The sequence below is a fragment of the Schistocerca piceifrons genome, chromosome 6, assembly GCF_021461385.2.
Source record: "Schistocerca piceifrons isolate TAMUIC-IGC-003096 chromosome 6, iqSchPice1.1, whole genome shotgun sequence".
NCBI classification, from domain to species: Eukaryota; Metazoa; Arthropoda; class Insecta; order Orthoptera; family Acrididae; genus Schistocerca; species Schistocerca piceifrons.
In genome coordinates, this window is record NC_060143.1 from 422041665 (window position 1) to 422064041 (window position 22377).

General features: G+C 37.9%; 1 protein-coding gene across 1 annotated transcript in view; it reads left to right on the forward strand.

The window, feature by feature from the left end:
• LOC124803359 (formin-2-like) overlaps nucleotides 1–22377 on the forward strand; it is a 237603-nt gene that overhangs the window by 146811 nt on the left and 68415 nt on the right. Inside the window, exons 11-12 of the mRNA XM_047264544.1 lie at nucleotides 5039–5248; nucleotides 5621–5815. Coding sequence (XP_047120500.1) covers nucleotides 5039–5248; nucleotides 5621–5815 — 405 coding nt within the window. The remainder of the gene's footprint in view (nucleotides 1–5038; nucleotides 5249–5620; nucleotides 5816–22377) is intronic.

Consider the following 22377-nt stretch of genomic DNA (forward strand, 5'->3'; position numbering starts at 1 on the left):
ATACAAACGTCTCAAAAATGAGATCGACAGGAAGTGCAAAATGGCTAAGCAGGGATGGCTAGAGGACAACTGTAATGATGTAGAGGCCTATCTCACTAGGGGTAAGATAGATACTGCCTACAGGAAAATTAAAGAGACCTTTGGAGATAAGAGAACGACTTGTATGAATATCAAGAGCTCAGATGGAAACCCAGTTCTAAGCAAAGAAGGGAAAGCAGAAAAGTGGAAGGAGTATATAGAGGGCCTATACAAGGGTGATGTACTTGAGGACAATATTATGGAAATGGAAGAGGATGTAGATGAAGATGAAATGGGAGATATGATACTGCGTGAAGAGTTTGACAGAGCACTGAAAGACCTGAGTCGAAGCAAGGCCCTGGGAGTAGACAACATTCCATTAGAACTACTGATGGCCTTGGGAGAGCCAGTCATGACAAAACTCTACCATCTGGTGAGCAAGATGTATGAAACAGGCGAAATACCCTCAGACTTCAAGAAGAATATAATAATTCCAATCCCAAAGAAAGCAGGTGTTGACAGATGTGAAAATTACCGAACTATCAGTTTAATAAGTCACAGCTGCAAAATACTAACACGAATTCTTTACAGATGAATGGAAAAACTAGTAGAAGCCAACCTCGGGGAAGATCAGTTTGGATTCCATAGAAACACTGGAACACGCGAGGCAATACTGACCTTACGACTTATCTTAGAAGAAAGATTAAGGAAAGGCAAACCTACGTTTCTAGCATTTGTAGACTTAGAGAAAGCTTTTGACAATGTTGACTGGAATACTCTCTTTCAAATTCTAAAGGTGGCAGGGGTAAAATACAGGGAGCGAAAGGCTATTTACAATTTGTACAGAAACCAGATGGCAGTTATAAGAGTCGAGGGGCATGAAAGGGAAGCAGTGGTTGGGAAGGGAGTAAGACAGGGTTGTAGCCTCTCCCCGATGTTGTTCAATCTGTATATTGAGCAAGCAGTAAAGGAAGCAAAAGAAAAATTGGGAGTAGGTATTAAAATTCATGGAGAAGAAATAAAAACTTTGAGGTTCGCCGATGACATTGTAATTCTGTCAGAGACAGCAAAGGACTTGGAAGAGCAGTTGAATGGAATGGACAGTGTCTTGAAAGGAGGATATAAGATGAACATCAACAAAAGCAAAACAAGGATAATGGAATGTAGTCAAATTAAATCGGGTGATGCTGAGGGAATTAGATTAGGAAATGAGACACTTAAAGTAGTAAAGGAGTTTTGCTATTTGGGGAGAAAAATAACTGATGATGGTCGAAGTAGAGAGGATATAAAATGTAGACTGGCAATGGCAAGGAAAGCGTTTCTGAAGAAGAGAAATTTGTTAACATCGAGTATAGATTTAAGTGTCAGGAAGTCATTTCTGAAAGTATTTGTATAGAGTGTAGCCATGTATGGAAGTGAAACATGGACGATAAATAGTTTGGACAAGAAGAGAATAGGAGCTTTCAAAATGTGGTGCTACAGAAGAATGCTGAAGATTAGATGGGTAGATCACATAACTAATGAGGAAGTATTGAATAGGATTGGGGAGAAGAGAAGTTTGTGGCACAACTTGACCAGAAGAAGGGATCGGTTGGTAGGACATGTTCTGAGGCATCAACGGATCACCAATTTAGTATTGGAGGGCAGTGTGGAGGGTAAAAATCGTAGAGGGAGACCAAGAGATGAATGCACTAAGCAGATTCAGAAGGATGTAGGTTGCAGTAGGTACTGGGAGATGAAAAAGCTTGCACAGGATAGAGTAGCATGGAGAGCTGCATCAAACCAGTCTCAGGACTGAAGACCACAACAACAACAACAACATATCTTTGCCTCACTAAGATGTGGAAAATGCTTGCTCAAATAGAGGACTGTTTCCCCATCTTTTCCTTGGCCTTAATGAAGTTTTTCAATGGGTCCAATGTTGTATAAGAGCAGGGAGAATTATGTTCTTGGATTTGATGTTGAGAGATCCTGATTCCAGCAACTGATGTGTAGGCCAATCTTTCTTTTTATAATGAAGTGCTTTGGCACAGCTTTCCCAGGGGCACAGGAAGTGATATAATGTGGTATAGCCATGTTATAGCTCAAGTAATATGCCTATGACTTTCAGATCCCTAGAAATATGCCATTTAAACTTGTGATACTTCTGTTTCAATTACAACTGTTTCATGTTACCATAAGTTTCTTTCATGTAAGATTTATACAGGATTAAAATCGATGATAACACATTGTCAGTATTCAGTAGCACACAGTTGAGACCAACTTCTGAGAAGTTGATGAACAATGTCAACTGAGCACTTTTACAGCCAATGCCCATAGCTGCCATTAGTCCCTGTACATCTCTAAAAATTACCAAGTTCTTTTCACTTTCAAAAAATGTAAGGAATTGTATATGGTGGTTATGGAATGCAGTCACATTTATTGGTTTATCATACAGCTCCACTGTTGTAGCCTTGTCACACATTATTTTGTGAATCACTGTAATCATATTGTTGCACACAAAATCAGCATCTCTAAAAGAACTAGGTTTTGATGATGATGGTGCAGCACTAGTTTCACTACCGCCCTAATCAGCATTGCAATCTGGTGGGCATGAACAGGCAGGCCATCTCTATGAGGTACTGATCACATGGCCAATGCTATGATAGGATATGCCAAGGAAGACTTTTCTTTTTGGTAATCCCGTGTGTTAATGTAGTAATCATACAAAAGCAACAAACATTCACATGGTTTGATGGTTCTCATCAGATCATGGCTATAGCAAAGCTAATGGAAGATTTTTTCTGATTCAGCCATGAATGAAGATTCAAGTCACAAGATGTGCAACATACATGAGGAGCCTGTGGATCGTCATGGTTCCTGATTGCACAGTGGAAGTTCAGTCTGTACACACTCCTGATATATGCTGTTACTGGGGTCCTTTGTATTTTAAGTATTGCCTGTTGGCAAATGTAGCATAGAATTTAAAATTTTATTTTTGTGGGGGGTCCACAATCACAACGTGTTTTGCAAGTGAAAACATGGTCCAGATAGGCTGCATTAATTTTTAATTATCTACGCGACTGGCCAATTTCAACATTTGGCCATTTTCAAGTATGTACCTTAAGCTTACATGTACCAGTTGTACAGATAGTAAAAAGATAGTGCAGCTTATCTGGACCATGTTTTCATTCACATTTTAAAAATTATCAGCACTGTTTATGCATTTGTGAAGCATATTGAATCACTGCAATGACCACAAGCACTAACTACACTTCAGTTATATGTTCTTCCAGCATATGAACAGAATACAACTTTTAACAGACTGAAAGTAAGCTTAAACTAAACATGCTCTATTCTTCCCTTCCTCTTACACTTCCCCTTGTTCCTATGAGCTTAAGCTAAAAATGACAAAATAAACATAGCTATTGTTTCCTGAAACTTCATCACTTGGTCTACTAACGAGACTCTAAAGCCTGTAAGGGAAGAGATCAACAATGGAAGCTAATAAAATATAATTATGTAAATGCATCCTACTTTAATTTGTAAGAAAGAGCTAATTTGAGTTTTTCGTTGTCATTCCTGTTATCAGCATGGTTGCTATAGTAGGCATACATTTACTTCATCCCATTTACATTTTCGATGTTGGCCAGTTAATACTCACACACTGGAAGAGCTACAGCAGAATATTGTAAATGATGTTGCTACCCTTCCAGCACAGCTGATACATGTGTCCCATAGTTTGATAAACATAGCACAACATTGCATCAACATCAGTGGAGGCCATTTCCATGATATTTTGTGGTATTCATTAACAGTGGCCAAGCTCACATCAATCTTTTGTAAATATTTTCCTGGCCAGTTTCATTTTGCCATCACTACATAAACTGTTTTCTGTAAAAACTGTAACGTCCATTTTGTATAAAAGTCCAAACTGTAGATAACTTTTTGCACTGTCTTAATCAGTATAACAGGCTGTCAGAAACTTGTCAGGAAGTCACAAATGTAAATGATATATTCCTTCCTGTGATATTGGCATTGATGCCAATCACGAAGTGATTTATATTTACGGTATCCCTTCTCTTTGACTAGTCTCTTTATTCTTGCCCTCTTCTGGGATTTCCTCATATTCTGTGCTCTCTCCACATCCATATTATTTCTTTTTGATTATGTGTACAGATCCAGTGATTTAATTATTATCTTTTTCAGTGGTGTAACTTTACACAAAGATGCTTTGTTTGAAGTATTATATATAAACAGTAGTTCAATAGTACAAGAGGAGTAGCAGAATTTTATTTGAAAGTAACTCTTTTCTCCTGATATTCATTAACACATATGAAGTTATTTAAAAGTAATTTCCATAATTCCCGGTAAGAGTAGATTAGCAATTGCTACTTCACAAAAGTAGTTTGCAGGTGGCTCTTTCTGCCTATTAATATTTGACTCTACATTTTTAAAGACTCTCCTTCTTGATAGTATTTACAGAATATTATAAATGAGTTAATGGATCAGTCTTTCAGTGGAGCATGAATTTGAATTGTACATCCAGTATTCCTGTAGATGTCACATCATCTGTTATTGTGTCTGTTAACCAGTGATTTTGGGATTTGGTAAGTAGAAACCCCTATCCTATTTCAAATATAGTTGATATTGAGTGTTGGACACCTATTTATTAATTAATGTGCTTAATTGAAAAAAATTGTATTTTGTGCTCTCTAATAAGTTTGCCCATAGCAAAGCTGTTGTAATATTTGGTCTGTATCAGACACAGAAAGTTGTTAGAGAATTTAAGCCTACAAAGTTTCTGTAATAGGACACCCCCATTGGCATAGAAATCTGTCATATATTTCCAGTTGCACAGTCCCATATTTGATATTTATTTTATATTCTCAATATGAAGTTAAATTACTTTTTACCATAGCATTCACATACACATTTACATGTCACTATTTCTCTCTTTTTCCTCCAGACTTTCAAAGAAACATTATGCAAATGTTGTAAACTGAAAAATTATTAAAGCAATGAATATTTTAAATTTTAGAGACCAACAGAAGAAGAAGTTTCCTTAATTCGGAATCATATTGCAAGTAACTCAAATATTCCACTTGACAAGCCAGAACAGTTCCTATATGAACTTGCAGAAATACCAAATTTTGCAGAACGCATTGCGTGTTTCATGTTCCAGTCTGATTTTGAAGATGGTATATCTTCTATTGAAAGTAAACTGAACAATTTAAAATCGACTTGTCAGGTAATTTATCACAAAAAATATTAGCTGCAAATTACCAGTGATAAATCTCTCAGCCTTAGATGTAGGAAAAAAAATTACTAAGAAAAGAGCTGAGCAATTTTTGATAAGGTGAAGGAGTGCACACAAATTAGTAGTCTCTTTACAAGTGTAAGACAATTAAATGTTTAGTAGTATAGCCATTTTTGCAATTTAAGAAGAAAAGCTTCATTCTGTGTGCACTCATTAAGTTTTCAGACCTAACATGTTTTATAGATGAAAAAGTAACTCTCATTACAGCTATTGTTGTAATTAGCTATAGCTTCATGTAAGAAAAATATTTTGTGTGTAATCTCATGTGTGAGAGAGGCCAGAAAAATTATCTTTGTTTCACAGTTTCTAACAACATCAGAGAGTCTGAAGACAGTACTCAGCATTATATTGGCTCTCGGTAATTATATGAATGGTGGCAATCGTACACGTGGACAAGCAGATGGATTTGGATTAGAAATTCTGGCAAAGCTACGTGATGTCAAGAGCAAAGACAATAGCGTTACTTTGCTTCATTTTATTGTAAGAGCATACATGAAAGTGAGTAGTTTATATTTGAAATTCTTAAGTAAAGTCCTTACTTATATGTTGGTAAAAATAAGAAAAATGAGAGAATACCACATATTATTTATAGTGAGCTTCCAGGTGTTCAGCAAACTTGTTGTTTCCCATTTTCTGCTCAATATTTTGATTACCATCCCAGCTATCTTCTTCAGGTGCTGTGAATTTTGCTATTGTGTGTATTCGCTGCTTGGATCCCAACCAGAATGAGAGATCTCAGGGCAAATAACATCCAGATAGACCTATTTCTCTTCTTCATTTCTATGATGAACTGGAAATGGTATTCACTATTAATTTTAGAGAAGCTTAAGTTTGTGGATACTACACTAGTTTTCCTGGAGTGTTATCATAAATGCAAAAAAAGTGGGACTACTATTAAGAAGCATCATGGTTAACAGACATAGGCTGAGCATGCTGTGTACTGGTGAGACTTAAAGCTCTTGTATAAGTCTTTTTTGATGATTAAGAACTGTATGCTGGGCTATTATTTTGTGTGTTTATGTATTAATTTAAAACACTTAACTATAATCATACCAGTTCATGACACAAGTAATATGCCCAGTGGCTCAAGGTAAGCAGTACAAAGTAAAGTTGAAATACTCCTGAACATGGCTTTTAAAAAGGAAACAAACAAAATTAAAAATAAATGAAAAAATTGGTAACCATCTGGCTGACTGAAGTGAGATACCACAGACTGTAATTTCATGTGTATGTTACCATAACCAGAAGACCATTAATTCATATGAAGGCTCTATGGAAGACTTCTTTAGCCAGTAACTACTAGCTTGCACAATCACTGTAGAAATGATGCAAGGCACAGTTTTCTAACCTGCCACTTAGTTTTGATTTGGGGCCCAAGAATAAAAGTATTAAGAGGGTGGTAAGAGCCTGTCATAATTCAGGATTCACTTTTGCCTTGTAATGTCCTTTGTACTATCTCTAACAGTGTGGGGATACTGAAACCAGACCCTATCAGCAGTGACTGATTAGGGAAAATTAGACACACAAACAAGTTTCCAACAATTTATTTTTGAGAAATACTAAAACTTTTGGTAATTATTTTGAAGAACCATAACGCCCTGCAGAATTTACCACAGGAATCTGACCACTTCCAAGTATTTTTTACATTAACAAGACATCATCTTATTATTGTAAATTTACTAAAGAATAATTTTAAAAAAGACAAGGAACTCTGTTAAATTTTAACTCTGTATGTTATCAAAATTGTCTTTAAAATCAGCATTTCATCAGAAATAATGGAAACTAGACAAGTCCCATATACAAGCAATATAAAATGCAGACCAAAGCCGTTCAATCACCTTTTAATTCAAGCTCATGCCCTCAGAAAGGAATTAAAAGAACACAATAGTTATAATACAGTACATAAAGGTGTTAACTGCATCAGCAACATACCTGTAGCAGCTCTCTTACAGAAATTACTCTGAATTAGCTTTGGAAGCTTTGCAGATAGAGCTGTATTACTTTCGGTTATACACACTAACAAGAAGTTCGGTTCATGGCCATGCCCCATATACACATGAATGAGAATTTTTGGTACTTAAGTGTAGAGCTTTCTGTGAAACGTAAGTACTTTAGGAACAATTGAAATGTACTGTCTAATGTGATACCATAACCCACTAATTACTTGCCATTGTGAGAGCAAAGGCAGGAAGATAATCATGAAAAAATCACATATAATTGGTAATAATTCTAGTCTAACAAGACAACCTTTATGTATGAGGAATACACAGCTTCCACTGCCCCACATGCAGCTATAAAGTGCCACCAGTGCTTAACACACAGAATGTACCATGAAAATATGGAGTCATGTTGAGTCCAATTGCTTATAACATGTGTTGGTAAGGAGAAAACCAATAACCACATATCCACACCCACCACAGGATGCAGGATACATGAGTTACACTTGATAGAGGCTCCTAAGGCTCTGTTCAAGGGCAAACATGCTTAGCACTCATGCTATTACATGTCTGTAATACTGCGTCTGTCCTGGAAAACTCGTAATCCATTCTGTACAATCATTCTGAACATCAGCGACTCATATAAACAACTGCCCAGCTGCCACAGTTCAGAGTGTGAACCATACTGTCTGACTGTGCCCAGAAGTAAATCCTTTACCATTCACACAAATGGCCCCTCCAATCATATGCACCACTCCACATCTCTGCTTCATCTGTACTATTCAGAGATAGTGTAAACTATGGCACAACATTTCTAAGTTTGAGTTCTGGCATTCCTTCTTCATTGTGGTCTTTGGAATGTCCATTCTGATCTGATAGATGGTCTACTAATATCTTATGATACTTGCCCCTTTGCTAGGCTATAACACTTCAATACATTAGCTGGTGACAGATAACATTTATTCAGGAATATGTTATAGTTATTAAAGTGAAACCAATGATTTAGCGAGGCTTGGTGTCAAGATCTAATTGCTCAGTATTTTTATTTATTATTGGCTTCATTTCACCAGTGAATTTAAATATCTCCTTTTTAGTGAGAAGTAGTTACTGGCATCAGCAGGTTTCTGGTATTTTTCTGATGCACTTTGTACCAATAATAAAAATGTAATTAGATTAATGTTTCAGATTTTGACACATGTAAGTCAAAAAATAAATAATATTCCAATTTTGAAGCAGGTTCTCACTGTCTTTTTTCTTCCCTTCCATTTATTTGTAGTTTCTTGTGCTTTACACTTGAACAACAAAACAATAAATAATTTGATTGAGGCAAACTTTCCTTTCTGTACATGGGACTGCTGTACATTGTGAATTTTGTCCATCAGTCTTCTGACTGGTTTGGTGTGGCTTGCCATGAATTCCTCTCCTGTGCCAACCTCTTCATCTCAGAGTAGTACCTGCAACATACATCTTCAATTGTATGCTGGATGTAATCCAATCTCTGTTTTCTTCTACTGTTTTTACCCTCCACAGCTCCCTCTAGTACCATAGATGCTACTCCCTGATGTCTCAACAGATGTCCTACCACCCTGTGCTTTCTTCTTGTCAGTGTTACGTGTACATTCCTTTCCTCATTGATTCTCCACAGAACCTTATCATTCCTTTACCTTACTGGTCCACTTAATTTTCAACATTCTGTAGCACCACATCTCAAATCCTTTGATTACCATTCCTATGTTAGATATTAGTAGACTTCTCTTGGCCATGAATGCCCTTTTTACCAGTGCTAGTTAGGACTGTTGATATTTTTAAAAATATCGAGAATCCAATACATTGACATTCAAAAAAATATCAGTATCAGTTCTCCATATACCAAAAATATGTATTGATATGTCAATGGGAAAAATATCGAAGTACCAGCCTATAAAAATATTGGGTGCACAATATAAATATACTGCTGGTTTTTGAGCCATATATCTAAGTACTGGTTTATCTAAAAACAAAGATGATGGGACTTACCAAACAAAAGTGCTGGCAGGTCGATAGACGCACAAACAAACACATACATACACACAAAATTCAAGCTTTCGCAACAAACGGTTGCTTCATCAGGAAAGAGGGAAGAAGAGGGAAAGACGAAAGGTTGTGGGTTTTAAGGTAGAGGGTAACGAGTCGGGAAAAAAAGGACAGGTATACACTCGCGCGCGCGCGCGCGCGCGCGCACACACACACACACACACACACACACACACACACACACACACACACACACACACACACACACACACACACACACTCACTCACTCACTCACTCACTCACACACACACACACACACACACACACACACACACACACACACACACACACACACACACACACAGTAAATCAACAAGCTAGTGCTAGCAGCCTACCTATCCCCCTTAGAGAAATAATTATTATTAGTTGTGTGGGTCATTTAGCTTATCATAAATTATTTTGTTTATCTATTCTTTAATTCCCTCGTAAACATGACGCAACTTAAGTGTGTCATTTGCCCATGTCACAGCAGTAGGATTCTGTCACTGTGTCAACTTGCTTTGTCATATTCTGTTTATATCAAATAAATGTTATATTTTTAGTTTATGTCCTTTTGCTTTGTTTCTGCATGAGCAATACTTGCGTATGTTCATGACATGGTTCCCATTCTCAACTTAATACATTGTTTTTATCTTACACTAAAAGAACACTTACCAGCTGATTAAATAACAGCTGACAGTATTTGTTTACAAGGGCTGAGTTTGAACATGACTCAAACTATTCTAACAGTTTACTTCACAGTTCAGGAAATCTTGGGCTCTGTTCAATCTTTTGATCTGCCTGCAATCTAGTGACTTTTGTTGGTACTCTCATGAGAACCTGTCTTGGCAGTTTTGATGCACTATGGATTTTGATAACAAAAATAACTGTAAAAGCAGACTGAAATATTTTCTAGGCTGCAGGCCATGCATAACAACACCAAGTGATAAATAAAAAATGTCCAGTCATGATTCTGTCCAATTCTCTAGGTTTCTTTCATCCCACAATCTGGTGACATCTGATGATACTACCTCAAAGACATGTCTTGCCACTGAAATTCATCCTTTCCACAAAAAATTACATTAACTTATTTTACAGTCTATTTCATTTATTTGTTATTTAATTCTTGATTAATTGTCTTGATTGTTTCATCTGAATGTTGCTGCCTAGTTTTCAAAGTGATTAACATCTTGTAACATTTTTATCTGTTGTTCTAATATGTGGGTAGGAATTAAAGTGCCCATTTCCAACCTACTTGGTAAATCACTACAGTCTCCCACAAACAAATGAAATATTATAATGGGTTCAGTCAATAATATTCTTTGAAGGACAATATTTTATGTTGTTCTTACATATGAATTGGCATAGATTGAATATATGCACACATAACTATACTCTATGAGAAATAGGACTGAAAATTTTTTCAAACAAAATAGGAGTTTATGCAATGGTAGGATTTAATGCTATTTCCTCCAATGTTTCATGAAACTTAAATTTTAAGCAGTGCCACAGCTTATTGTTGTGGAGTTTATTGTTTCTTGCATATTAGGTGCACTTGTCACACGAGTTGAATATCACATGATTTTTTAAACATGCTTGATATTATATCAAATGATGTGGCGTATCGGGAAGTCTAGAGCCTGTTCAAACATGAGTATCATTTGCCCAGCTCTATTGTTTACATACCTTCACCAATAAGAACAATTTTTGTTGTTACTGTGTTTCTTCCTCAGATTTAAATTAATGGTATATTACACCACTTTAACATAACAACCCTTTTCTTGACTGGTTTCAAGATCGATCAAGAAAACTGCTTTTGGGTGTCGCACATTTAAAACCTTGTAAGGACCACTATATCAAGGGAAAAACTTGTATCTTTCTTCTAATTTGAGCTGTGGTGCACTTCCTTCATTAGCACCAAATCATCCACATGAAAGTTAGGTGTGGTAACGTTTTCATTAAATTTATGCAGCTGTTTATCTGCTGCTTGTTGTAAATTTTCTATTACATCATCATCTAAGTTTTCTATGTGTGCATCATCATCATAATCTGGTCATTTAAACAATTTCAACAATGGCTTGCCTATGAAATTAGCTTGCAGTATTTTGATGAGAGCTAAACCAGTAGTTAAATGTGGAAGTTCTTTAAGTATTACTTGGAACTCTGGTATTTTCTATGCCCAAGTTGTACGTCTGAACAGTATTCCTACATAAATTACCAATTTCTTTCATGATATGTTCACAAGGTGTTGATTTTGGACTATTTTTAGATATCGTTATGTGACGTATTTCTTTCCATGCTAAGTATCCTTTAACCCTTTCGTGGGCAAAATTATTGAGCAATATTTTTTTTTAATGAATGGAGAGCAGATAGTAGTTAAAAGATAGCTATATTTATCATACAGAATATCAAATTTGCTCCAACTGTGAAAGTGAGGTCACACAACAAGGTGGGAAGTATTCTTCCCACTGCCCTTCCTTGGAGTTAAATGACAGAAACAACTTTTTCAATATATGTCATATTTATTTGATAAAATTACTTCTCTTGTTACAATGACTGTTCACAATTACTTGCCATTAAAATTTCTGAACCATGGGTCTATGCAAAGTGGTATTTGACAATATGTACAAACACAGCGAGTGCTCTTTTCCGCAGCTTTGGTACTACAATGACGGCACATCCAGTAGGTTTCTCCTAAAGTGGGTTGATGCTCCCCTACAGCCACACAACGAAAATCTTCAGGTAATTTACACCTTTTTGCCAGAAAGACAGGTTTTTGTCCATGCCTTTTTTGAGATGAGAAACCAGCAATCAATTGTCTAGCTAGATGGATTCTGTAAGTGAGCTGATCATGCTGTCTACTTTGTCTTTTACTTATTTTCCACAGGATAAAACTGTTCACTGCAGCAACGTCCACCAGGAAATAAAATATTCAGTGCCACCATTTTACAGAACGTCTGCCAATAGCATACCTTTCTCATCATTGATCAAACTTATTGACACCACCCATTATTTTGTTGTATTCTGCCACAATGTCAGGACAATAAATCTCTGTACTAGTACCATCCTTGTTTTTCCTTTTCACTGTGGCTGTTTCTCATTGGTCATGAATTGAGGACAGGAAAGTGGCTGGACGGTTATCCATCCATTTCACTACAGAAATGGTTCCTTTTGTTTCAAACTGGAATTCTCCTCGTTCTAATTTTACATTTTCCTTCATAAATTTGGGTAAATCAAATGTATTTACTTTATACTATAGCTTTGAGGAAAAAATCACAAAATGTCATGCAAACAGCACTGAAAGGCTCCTCTACAGAGCAACACTCAGCTATACAATGCCTCTGTGCAAAGGTACAGCAAAAACGGCGAGAATTTCCGATTGGAAGTAGTACCCTAAACTGTTCACTAGGTGGTAGCACCATACAGAGGTAGGGGCTATAAATCCCACAAGACTACAAGCGAGTTCATTGTAGTGGGAAGCATGTTTCCCATGGCTCACAAAAGGGTTAAAGTAATGGCTTATAGTTAGTTAGGTCTGTGTTCCATTCATCAATCTCATAGTAATTGTTACGATGTGGAATGTATCAAATGCATAGGAAATGCACACATGAATCAATGTTAGTTTATTAGCTTAAAATTTTTATTACCTACCCCATTCCCTTAAATGGCACAAAATGCATATATTACACCTATAGATTTACTTATTCCTATTCAAGAATTCATCTATGATGTAGGAGTAGCTGTCGAGGAAATATGTTCTCAATTTATTTTTGATACTATTACTGCTGCCTGCCAGACATTTTATTTCATCTGGTAATTTATCAAAAAGATTTACAGTAGAATATTTTACCCCTTTCTGTGCCAAAGATAGTTTAAGTAGAAGGTAGTTCAGTTTTCTTTCTTCTAGTATTATAATCATGAATGTCACTGTCGTTTTTAAACTTTCCATTACTGAGTAAATGTCTTGTGAGGCTGTTGTAAGAATTCCTAACCTTTTAAACAGATGCCTACAAGATATGTGACAATGAGCCCCACACATTATTCTAAGCACTTTCTTTTGAGCAGTGAATACTTTTTGCCTAAATGTTGAGTTACCCCAAAATATTATTACATATGACATCAGAGAGTGAAAGTTTGCAAATTACACTGTTCTACAAAAATAATCTTTTTTTCTATTTCTAATAAAAAATATTGTGATCCTAGCTGTATTTTGAGTGCTGAATTGAAAACTGTTTTTGGTTTTTTTCTGTCAGGGATAGTTTATGAGTAATCACAATTTTATTTCTCTTTTCAGTTTCTGATATACTGCAGCAAACGTGAGGTGAAATTCGACAAACAAATGCCCATCTTTATGATGTTGTAAGTTCATCACATTAATGGAGGGTGTGATCTAACATATAACACAGTAACCTATGTGTATACACTTTCAAGCATTTATTTGACATGAGAAATTACAGAAAATTGACAAACAATGAGCCACTGCCTTGTAATGCACATCACTTTTTTCTCTTGTATTGTGAATCTTACTTCTCTCGAATGATATTCCAGCAATAATCTGCTAACATAGAAGGTACCCAGTGCCCTTCATAGCGCCTTTCTATGGTAGAAATGTCTTTATGGAATCTTTCCCCATGTTCATCCGATACATCACTACAACTCTCTGTGAAGTAGTCCAGATGAGAGTCCATCATATGTACCTTCAAAGACATATTGCACCCCAAATCCTGATATGCTTTGATCATATCCTTCACCATTGCTTTGTAGTTAGTAGCTCTTCTTCTTCCGAGGAAGTTTTCCGACACCATCTTGAAACAGTCCCATGCGATTTTTTCTTTATCAGTAAACATGCTTCAAAATTTGCATCTTTCTGCAGATCCCTGATTTGTGAGCTCACAAATACACCTTCCTTTATTTTTGCAGCTGAAAGATGGGGGAATTTGGTAGCTAGATATGCAAACCCACAGCCTGTTGGATCCATGGCCTTCACGAATTGTTTCATCAGGCCAAGTTTGATGTGAAGCGGTGGAAGTAGTATATATTCAGGACCTACCAGACTTTCACGTTGTACATTCTTTTCACCAACTTTCCATCTTCGCCTAGGCCATTTCTTTTTCACGAAGTGAGAATTTCGGTCTCGACTATCCCACTCGCAAAGAAAACAGGCATACTTTGTGTAGCCTTGTTGCTTTTCCAGTACCATAGCAATTACCTTGAAATCTGCACATATTTTCCATTTGTGTTCATTCTATTTTAATGAATTTAGCATCCTTTGTACGAATTCGTAATTCTCTTTTGTCAAACTAGCGTAAGCTACTAGAACAGAGGGTATTTTATTTCCGTTATGGAGCAAAACACCCTTCAGACTTGTTTTCGATGCATCTATGAAAAATCTTCACTCCTGTGAAATATAAGTGAACTTTAGCACTTTCATCAGGCCAGCAACATCATTACAAAATGTCAGTGCTTCGTCAGTTGAAAAATAAGAAATAAAGGCATGTCCTCTGTGCCTGAACACACTGATTTTAGTACTTTGGTGCAGTAGATTATACTCTTGTAATTGTGAACCAAGCAGCTGCGCCTTTTGTTTACTTAGTCCTAGATCACGTACTAAATCATTTAAATCTGCCTGTGTTAACAAATGTGGCGATGACTCACTTGTGCAGTGATATAAAGAATCATCATCTGTGATTTCTTCAGTACTACTTATTTCACTGTCACTCGGAATCTGACCTCGAGCTCTTGAAGGTACTGGAAGGTTGTCCGAATGCCGCACTGGCATTCTCACTGAAGGCAGATCTGAGTAAACAATGTGCCTCTTCGACTTTTTGTCTGTAAAACCCTGAATTTTTGTTAGACAGAAATAACAATCAGTAACATGGTCCTTAGGCTCCCTCCACACCATGGGAACAGCAAACATCACCACATTCTCTTTACCTTTCCACCACTGAATTAGTTTGCAGTAACATGTAGCACAACAGAAATGTGGTGCCCATTCTTTATCTTGGTCTCCTACCTCTACTCCAAAGTAATGTTTGTATGCTTTCTTTATGACTGAAGAAATTTTCTTCCTATTTCTGGCAAAAGTGAACTTCCCACAGATGTAGCAGAAGTTGTCTGGCTTATATCGACGTCCACGACGACGTGACATTTCTGCAAATTTAAAAATACCGCTTTGGTAATACACCTGTATTAACTTAATAGTAGGGAACTAGAGGAACGCTGATGTGTAAAAACAAGCAGTTGTTTTACCTTCAGCACCAGGCTCAATCAGTTTACACACTGGAACTAAAAAATTCAACCGTGCTCGGAAATACGACAGACAGTTACTTGTCAGCCAAAACACCCACTCGTTAAGACTCACACAAACTGCGGCTAACACCATTGTTGTAAACTCGATGCACCTGCCCCTAGGAGGCGTGAAGCTTTACTGCCGAGGCAGCGACCGGCTGTCGCCGTTCGAGTTAATGAGATGTTTCAGGTGGTCTTAGTGACATAGGTGTGGCGGGGGATAACCTAATGATGCCTGATTCTTCCCACCTGCTGTTGCACAAGAAATTATCACGTTCTATCACTACTGGATGCGGCAACATACCCGTATTTCTTTATAACGTCTCTGTGTTTGCCATGAATTGTGAATATACATATATATACATATTACATAAAAAGTATCCCTGACAACGATATTTTGTTTACATATTTGAATTTCCCACGGTAAAATGGTCTAGAAGCACATATTTTAATAACAGAAATAGAACCCATGTCGAACAGTGTTATTTTAGTTCTCTAATATCTAAATCCTCAAAACTGGCAACTATTCTGATTGCAAAAGTTGCTGAACCTAGTCGCTTTAAGAGATCCAAAATATGAATTTTCCAATTAAGATTCTCATCTATATGTACTCCCAAAAACTTAGTATGCTCTACCCTGGCTACTGAATTCTGTTGATGTGTTATGTTTATTGAAGGAATTTTATTCCTTGCAGCAAAAAATTGGATGTACTTTGTTTTTTCAAAGTTCGGAGCAAGCCCATTTGCAGAAAACCAATTAATAACTTTTCCAAAGACATTTTTTGTATAAATTGTGGGACATTGTTGGTTAAAAGTCTCTTTGGTTTCCCAACATTGGTAAAATGATTACACATACAGTGGATTACTGTATTGGTGCTGGCATCTTTGACTGGCTATATAGTTGCATATATCTAGTACTGGTTGAATGTTGGTCCAGATATGCAACACCACCTCTACTTGTTGGCAAAGGCTCATGGAAATCTGATGCTGTTAAATCATCCAGTCTTTTTGGTATAATTTAATACATAGTATAACCTATGCCCTTATTATCTTCTTTCACTTTCTAACAGGTCTGGCAAGGTCATACTACTTGTGTGTCTTTTTTACTCAAACCTTTAAAATAATAAAACTTCTTCATATGTACTATACATTTACAAATTCTAAAATGTCCATATCTGTTACGTATGAATCCTATTAACTGGAATTGAACACTTTGGGGAATACGTGATTTCCATCTATAAGTGTTTTGATATTCTTGCAAAAATAATACTTGATCTATTATTTACCATGAATGCCTCTTTCATTAATGTAACTCTGCCTGTTGAAATTGCTGGAATTTCTTTCTGAAATACATATCCTCACTGATTTGCTGCTTTATCCTTCTGGCTAGGATATATACTTCATCTTATGTATAACTGAAGAAAGTAAAGCCATGTCATTTCACTAATTTCATTCACTCCTAATGGCAGCCTAGGTAACGTGTCTGCTACCTGAGTCTGACATCCTTTAATGTACTTAATTTCAGTAGCAAATTATTGAAGAAAAAGTATAGAGTTCATGGACCTGGGGTGTAATAATCTATTCTCCATTATGAAAGTAAGTGCTTGATGATCCATGTAGACTATCAGCTTGGATTCCTAAATTAATGTTTCAGATTTATATATACTACATGCAGAGGCAAGTAATTCTGTTTCAGTGGCTGTGTAATTTATCTCGTGTTTATCCAGGCTCCTACTTGCAAAAGACATAGTTCTATGTTCACCTAGGTCTTGGTTCCATTCGCCCTCAAATAAATCTGCTGTTATCCCATATTCTGAGGTGTCAGTCACTATTTTAAAAGGTTCACTTGTGACATTCACCTGCTTTATTTCTTCATTGATAGTCCTCGGTAACTTTTGATAAGCCTCATTAATAATTTGGAGGCAAATGTCAGCATACTGATACAATAGTTTACTGTTGAACATCTTTGACCAGTAAAAAACTAACCACACAGTTCTTGCAGAATAATATGGCACTATTGACCAGATACCACCACTTTTTTAACACATGGCCTATTTGTGTTACACTAATTTCACGGTTAAGTTGATGCATTGTTGTTGATCTTGCCAATACAGGTTTATTGTCTGAAATTGGCCATGGACTGGCTGCCTCAGGACCAAAAAATTGGGGCTTTATATATCCTCACAATAATAGGTACTGAAACTATATATTGTCAATGTTTAATTTACAGAAATACAATTAAAACATAACTAATTCAATTAACTGAATATATGGAAAAATTACTCCTTTTTAACAGTTTCTTCTACCACAAAGGTTAGGCTGAATTATTTGTTTAAATGATTAACTTAACAAATAGTTACGCAAACAATGCTTTTCATCAATTCTGGTAATTATTTTGGAATTAAATAGTCTGTCTTTGCTAACATGTTTTTGAAATGCTTCAAGAATCCTAGGGGTGGTTCTTCCAAATGTTTATAATTAGTTCATAATTTATATTTGTTTGTAAGTCAACAACAGAATTTGTTATGAAACAATTGCTGATTTCTTTCGGGAGGACGACAGTTCAATCCCACGTCCGGCCATCCTGATTTAGGTTTTCTGTGATTTCCCTAAATCGCTCCAGGCAAATGCCGGGATGGTTCCCTTCAAAGGGCACAGCCGAGTTCCTTCCCCGTCCTTCTCTAATCTGATGAGACTGATGACCTCGCTGTCTGGTCTCCTTCACCAAACCAACCACCCAATTGCTGATTTCATCCTACAACAAAAGACATTAACTAGGAATGGTCAAAATAAATTGGAAAATTAATTAGATACACAAAATTAAGCACAAAATTAGATCTGGTGCTATATTTCTTAAGACTGGGGTCTAACCTTTCTCTTTTATAAAAATGTAGATTATACTTGTGTATGTTAATAGTAATTAGTAAAAAATGAAAAAATGACTTTAAGGTGACAGATGGCCAAACAAGAGAGGAAGTGGAGTGATTCCAGCTTGCTTTGTCACACATTTATCTCTGGGTGTTTTAAAATGGGAGCATTAACCAGTGCATCCTTCATACCCTGGAAGGTTCTGAATGAATCAACATTCCATCCCCCATATCGCTCTATGGTGAACAGTGCTAAAAATCAGGGTTGATTTGTATCTTGACCTTGCCTATACTTCCTATAAAACCTGGCTAAACCTAGAAAAGAACATTGCTGTTTTACATTTCCTTGTTCTCAACACTCATTGATTGCTCTAATTATTTACAGTAAAGTTTAATACTGTTCTCTCCTACAAAATGTCGTACAGCTTTAGCTCTTTGCCAAAATGTTGTTTAGATATTTGATAGATTATCCTTCTCTCTGAACTTTCTTAAGGTTTTAATCAAAAGCTTGTGATGTTCTTTCTGCTAAGGTGAAACCAAAAAGGTAATATCAACATATGCTAATAGTTCCCAAAGCAACTCTCTCCCTAACGCTTGATCTAGTGTTCTAATAAAAACTGGTACTGAAATATTTAGTCCGAATGAGAGTACTTGAAATTGGTATGATCTTCCTTCACACAAAAATGCAGTATATTGTTTAGCTTCTTCACTTAATTTTATTTGCAAGTAACAAGATACTAAATCCATTTAAGTAAAATACTTTGCTTTTGTAAATTTAGGTAATAACTTATCTATAGTGACACGCCTGTCTCTTTTCATTTTGATGTGTTTAAAGTTCTTGCATTCGGAACAAGATGGACACCACCAGTAGTTATTTTATTGCTAATAGAGGATTATTATATGTACTAATACTACGCTTCATTATATGTTGGTCTATCATTTTATTAATCCCCTCCTGGCCAGTGTTCTTCAGACTAACTGGTACTGGATACAGTTTACGGAAGAAAGGTTCTGCCTTTTTTGTTTTAAAACTGCAAACATAACCCTGATTTCACCTGGTTTGTCCATCAAGACATCACTTTATGCACTTAAAATGTCATACAGATCTTGTTTCTGTTTATCTGTTAATAAATTTGATTCGAATGCTTTTATCTGGATATCTTTCTGGATTGATCATGAACTTCTTCCAGTAATATGTTAGTGCTAGTTAGCTCAGGTATTTTATTTGAAAGAAAGACCTCTGTATTCACAGGTGGACTTTGCATAAAAGATACTTCTACCCTATAGTCATCAAGATTATATCTTGAAGTTCTACTGGAAAAGTCAAGTATTATATGATTTTCAATCTAAATCTGGCAATATTTGCATATTTATGTTAGGTACTACTAATAAAGTTTGGATGGAACAAAGCAGTCCAATTTGTATTGGGATTCTTGTTTCTTGCTTAATTAATACACACAAAATTCAAGCTTTCGCAACAAACTGTTGTCTCATCAGGAAAGAGGGAAGGAGAGGGAAAGACGAAAGGATGTGGGTTTTAAGGGAGAAGGTAAGGAAGGAGTCATTCCAATCCCGGGAGCAGAAAGACTTACCTCAGGGGGAAAAAAGGACGGGTATACACTCGCGCGCACACACACACACACACACATATCCATCCGCACATATACAGACACAAGCAGACATATTTAAAGACCCTTGTACCTGAGCTGTCACTGCCTCTTGCATGCTTAAGAGTGGTTGCTGGTTTTTTTGGGGTATCAGAACTCTCAACGCTGATCACTGTGCCAGGTGGCCCTTGTTGCAACTGGGTGGCGTCCATGGGTGAGCCCTTGATCAGACTGGGTGGTACCAGGGCAGACAATCTGCACATGAAATGTGCTCAGGCCCATACTTCCGATTACTATTCAGTGGCCATTTCTTCAGACAGGAACTGTTCTCTCTGTGTTTCTGCTTTTTCTTCCCTGGCCTTCCCCTCCCTGGCCATCCCCTAGGAGGAGGGCTAGGCCTGTCAGCTTGGTGCAAAATCCTTTCCATGTTGCTTGCTCCTTTTTGTAGAACATATTGAAGATAAGTTTTGCTGAAGCTGCCTGATTAAAAACTCTGTCAGTCAGTTTCCCTGTGTGCTTGCAAGTGTTTAGGAGACACATTGGTGAGCATCACTCCTCACAAGTCCTTAAATATAATTCATAGCATTAACAGTATTATCAGAAGGAAAGTTGCTTCTCACAATATAGTGGAGATACCGAGTCAAATATAGGCACAACAAAAAGATTTTCACTTATTTTTGGTGGGCCTATCTGCGACTCAGCATCTCTGCTGTATGTTGAGTAGCAACTGTCCTTCTGGTTATATACACTCCTGGAAATTGAAATAAGAACACCGTGAATTCATTGTCCCAGGAAGGGGAAACTTTATTGTCACGTTCCTGGGGTCAGATACATCACATGATCACACTGACAGAACCACAGGCACATAGACACAGGCAACAGAGCATGCACAATGTCGGCACTAGTACAGTGTATATCCACCTTTCGCAGCAATGCATGCTGCTATTCTCCCATGGAGACGATCGTAGAGATGCTGGATGTAGTCCTGTGGAATGGCTTGCCATGCCATTTCCACCTGGTGCCTCAGTTGGACCAGCGTTCGTGCTGGACGTGCAGACCGCGTGAGACGATGCTTCATCCAGTCCCAAACATGCTCAATGGGGGACAGATCCGGAGATGTTGCTGGCCAGGGTAGTTGACTTACACCTTCTAGAGCACGTTGGGTGGCACGGGATACATGCGGACGTGCATTGTCCTGTTGGAACAGCAAGTTCCCTTGCCGGTCTATGAATGGTAGAACGATGGGTTCGATGACGGTTTGGATGTACCGTGCACTATTCAGTGTCCCCTCGACGATCACCAGTGGTGTACGGCCAGTGTAGGAGATCGCTCCCCACACCATGATGCCGGGTGTTGGCCCTGTGTGCCTCGGTCGTATGCAGTCCTGAGTGTGACGCTCACCTGTACGGTGCCAAACACGCATACGACCATCATTGGCACCAAGGCAGAAGCGACTCTCATCGCTGAAGACGACACGTCTCCATTCGTCCCTCCATTCACGCCTGTCGCGACACCACTGGAGGCAGGCTGCACGATGTTGGGGCATGAGCGGAAGACGGCCTAACGGTGTGCGGGACCGTAGCCCAGCTTCATGGAGACGGTTGCGAATGGTCCTCGCCGATAGCCCAGGAGCAACAGTGTCCCTAATTTGCTGGGAAGTGGCGGTGCGGTCCCCTACGGCACTGCGTAGGATCCTATGGTCTTGGCGTGCATCCGTGCGTCACTGCGGTCCGGTCCCAGGTCGACGGGCATGTGCACCTTCCGCCGACCACTGGCGACAACATCGATGTACTGTGGAGACCTCACGCCCCACGTGTTGAGCAATTTGGCGGTACGTCCACCCGGCCTCCCGCATGCCCACTATACGCCCTCGCTCAAAGTCCGTCAACTGCACATACGGTTCACGTCCACGCTGTCGCGGCATGCTACCAGTGTTAAAGACTGCGATGGAGCTCTGTATGCCACGGCAAACTGGCTGACACTGACGGCGGCGGTGCACAAATGCTGCGCAGCTAGCGCCATTCGACGGCCAACACCGCGGTTCCTGGTGTGTCCGCTGTGCCGTGCGTGTGATCATTGCTTGTACAGCCCTCTCGCAGTGTCCGGAGCAAGTATGGTGGGTCTGACACACCGGTGTCAATGTGTTCTTTTTTCCATTTCCAGGAGTGTAGTTACATTCCATCCTGGGTTTTCCATTCTTTGACCCACAGCATTAACTTCAACAGAGACCTCCTCCTGCAATCTGAAAAGTAACTTAGGCATGATCTGTCATGGTGTAGTGTTAATTTCACCTGGCAAGCCCAGGGAGG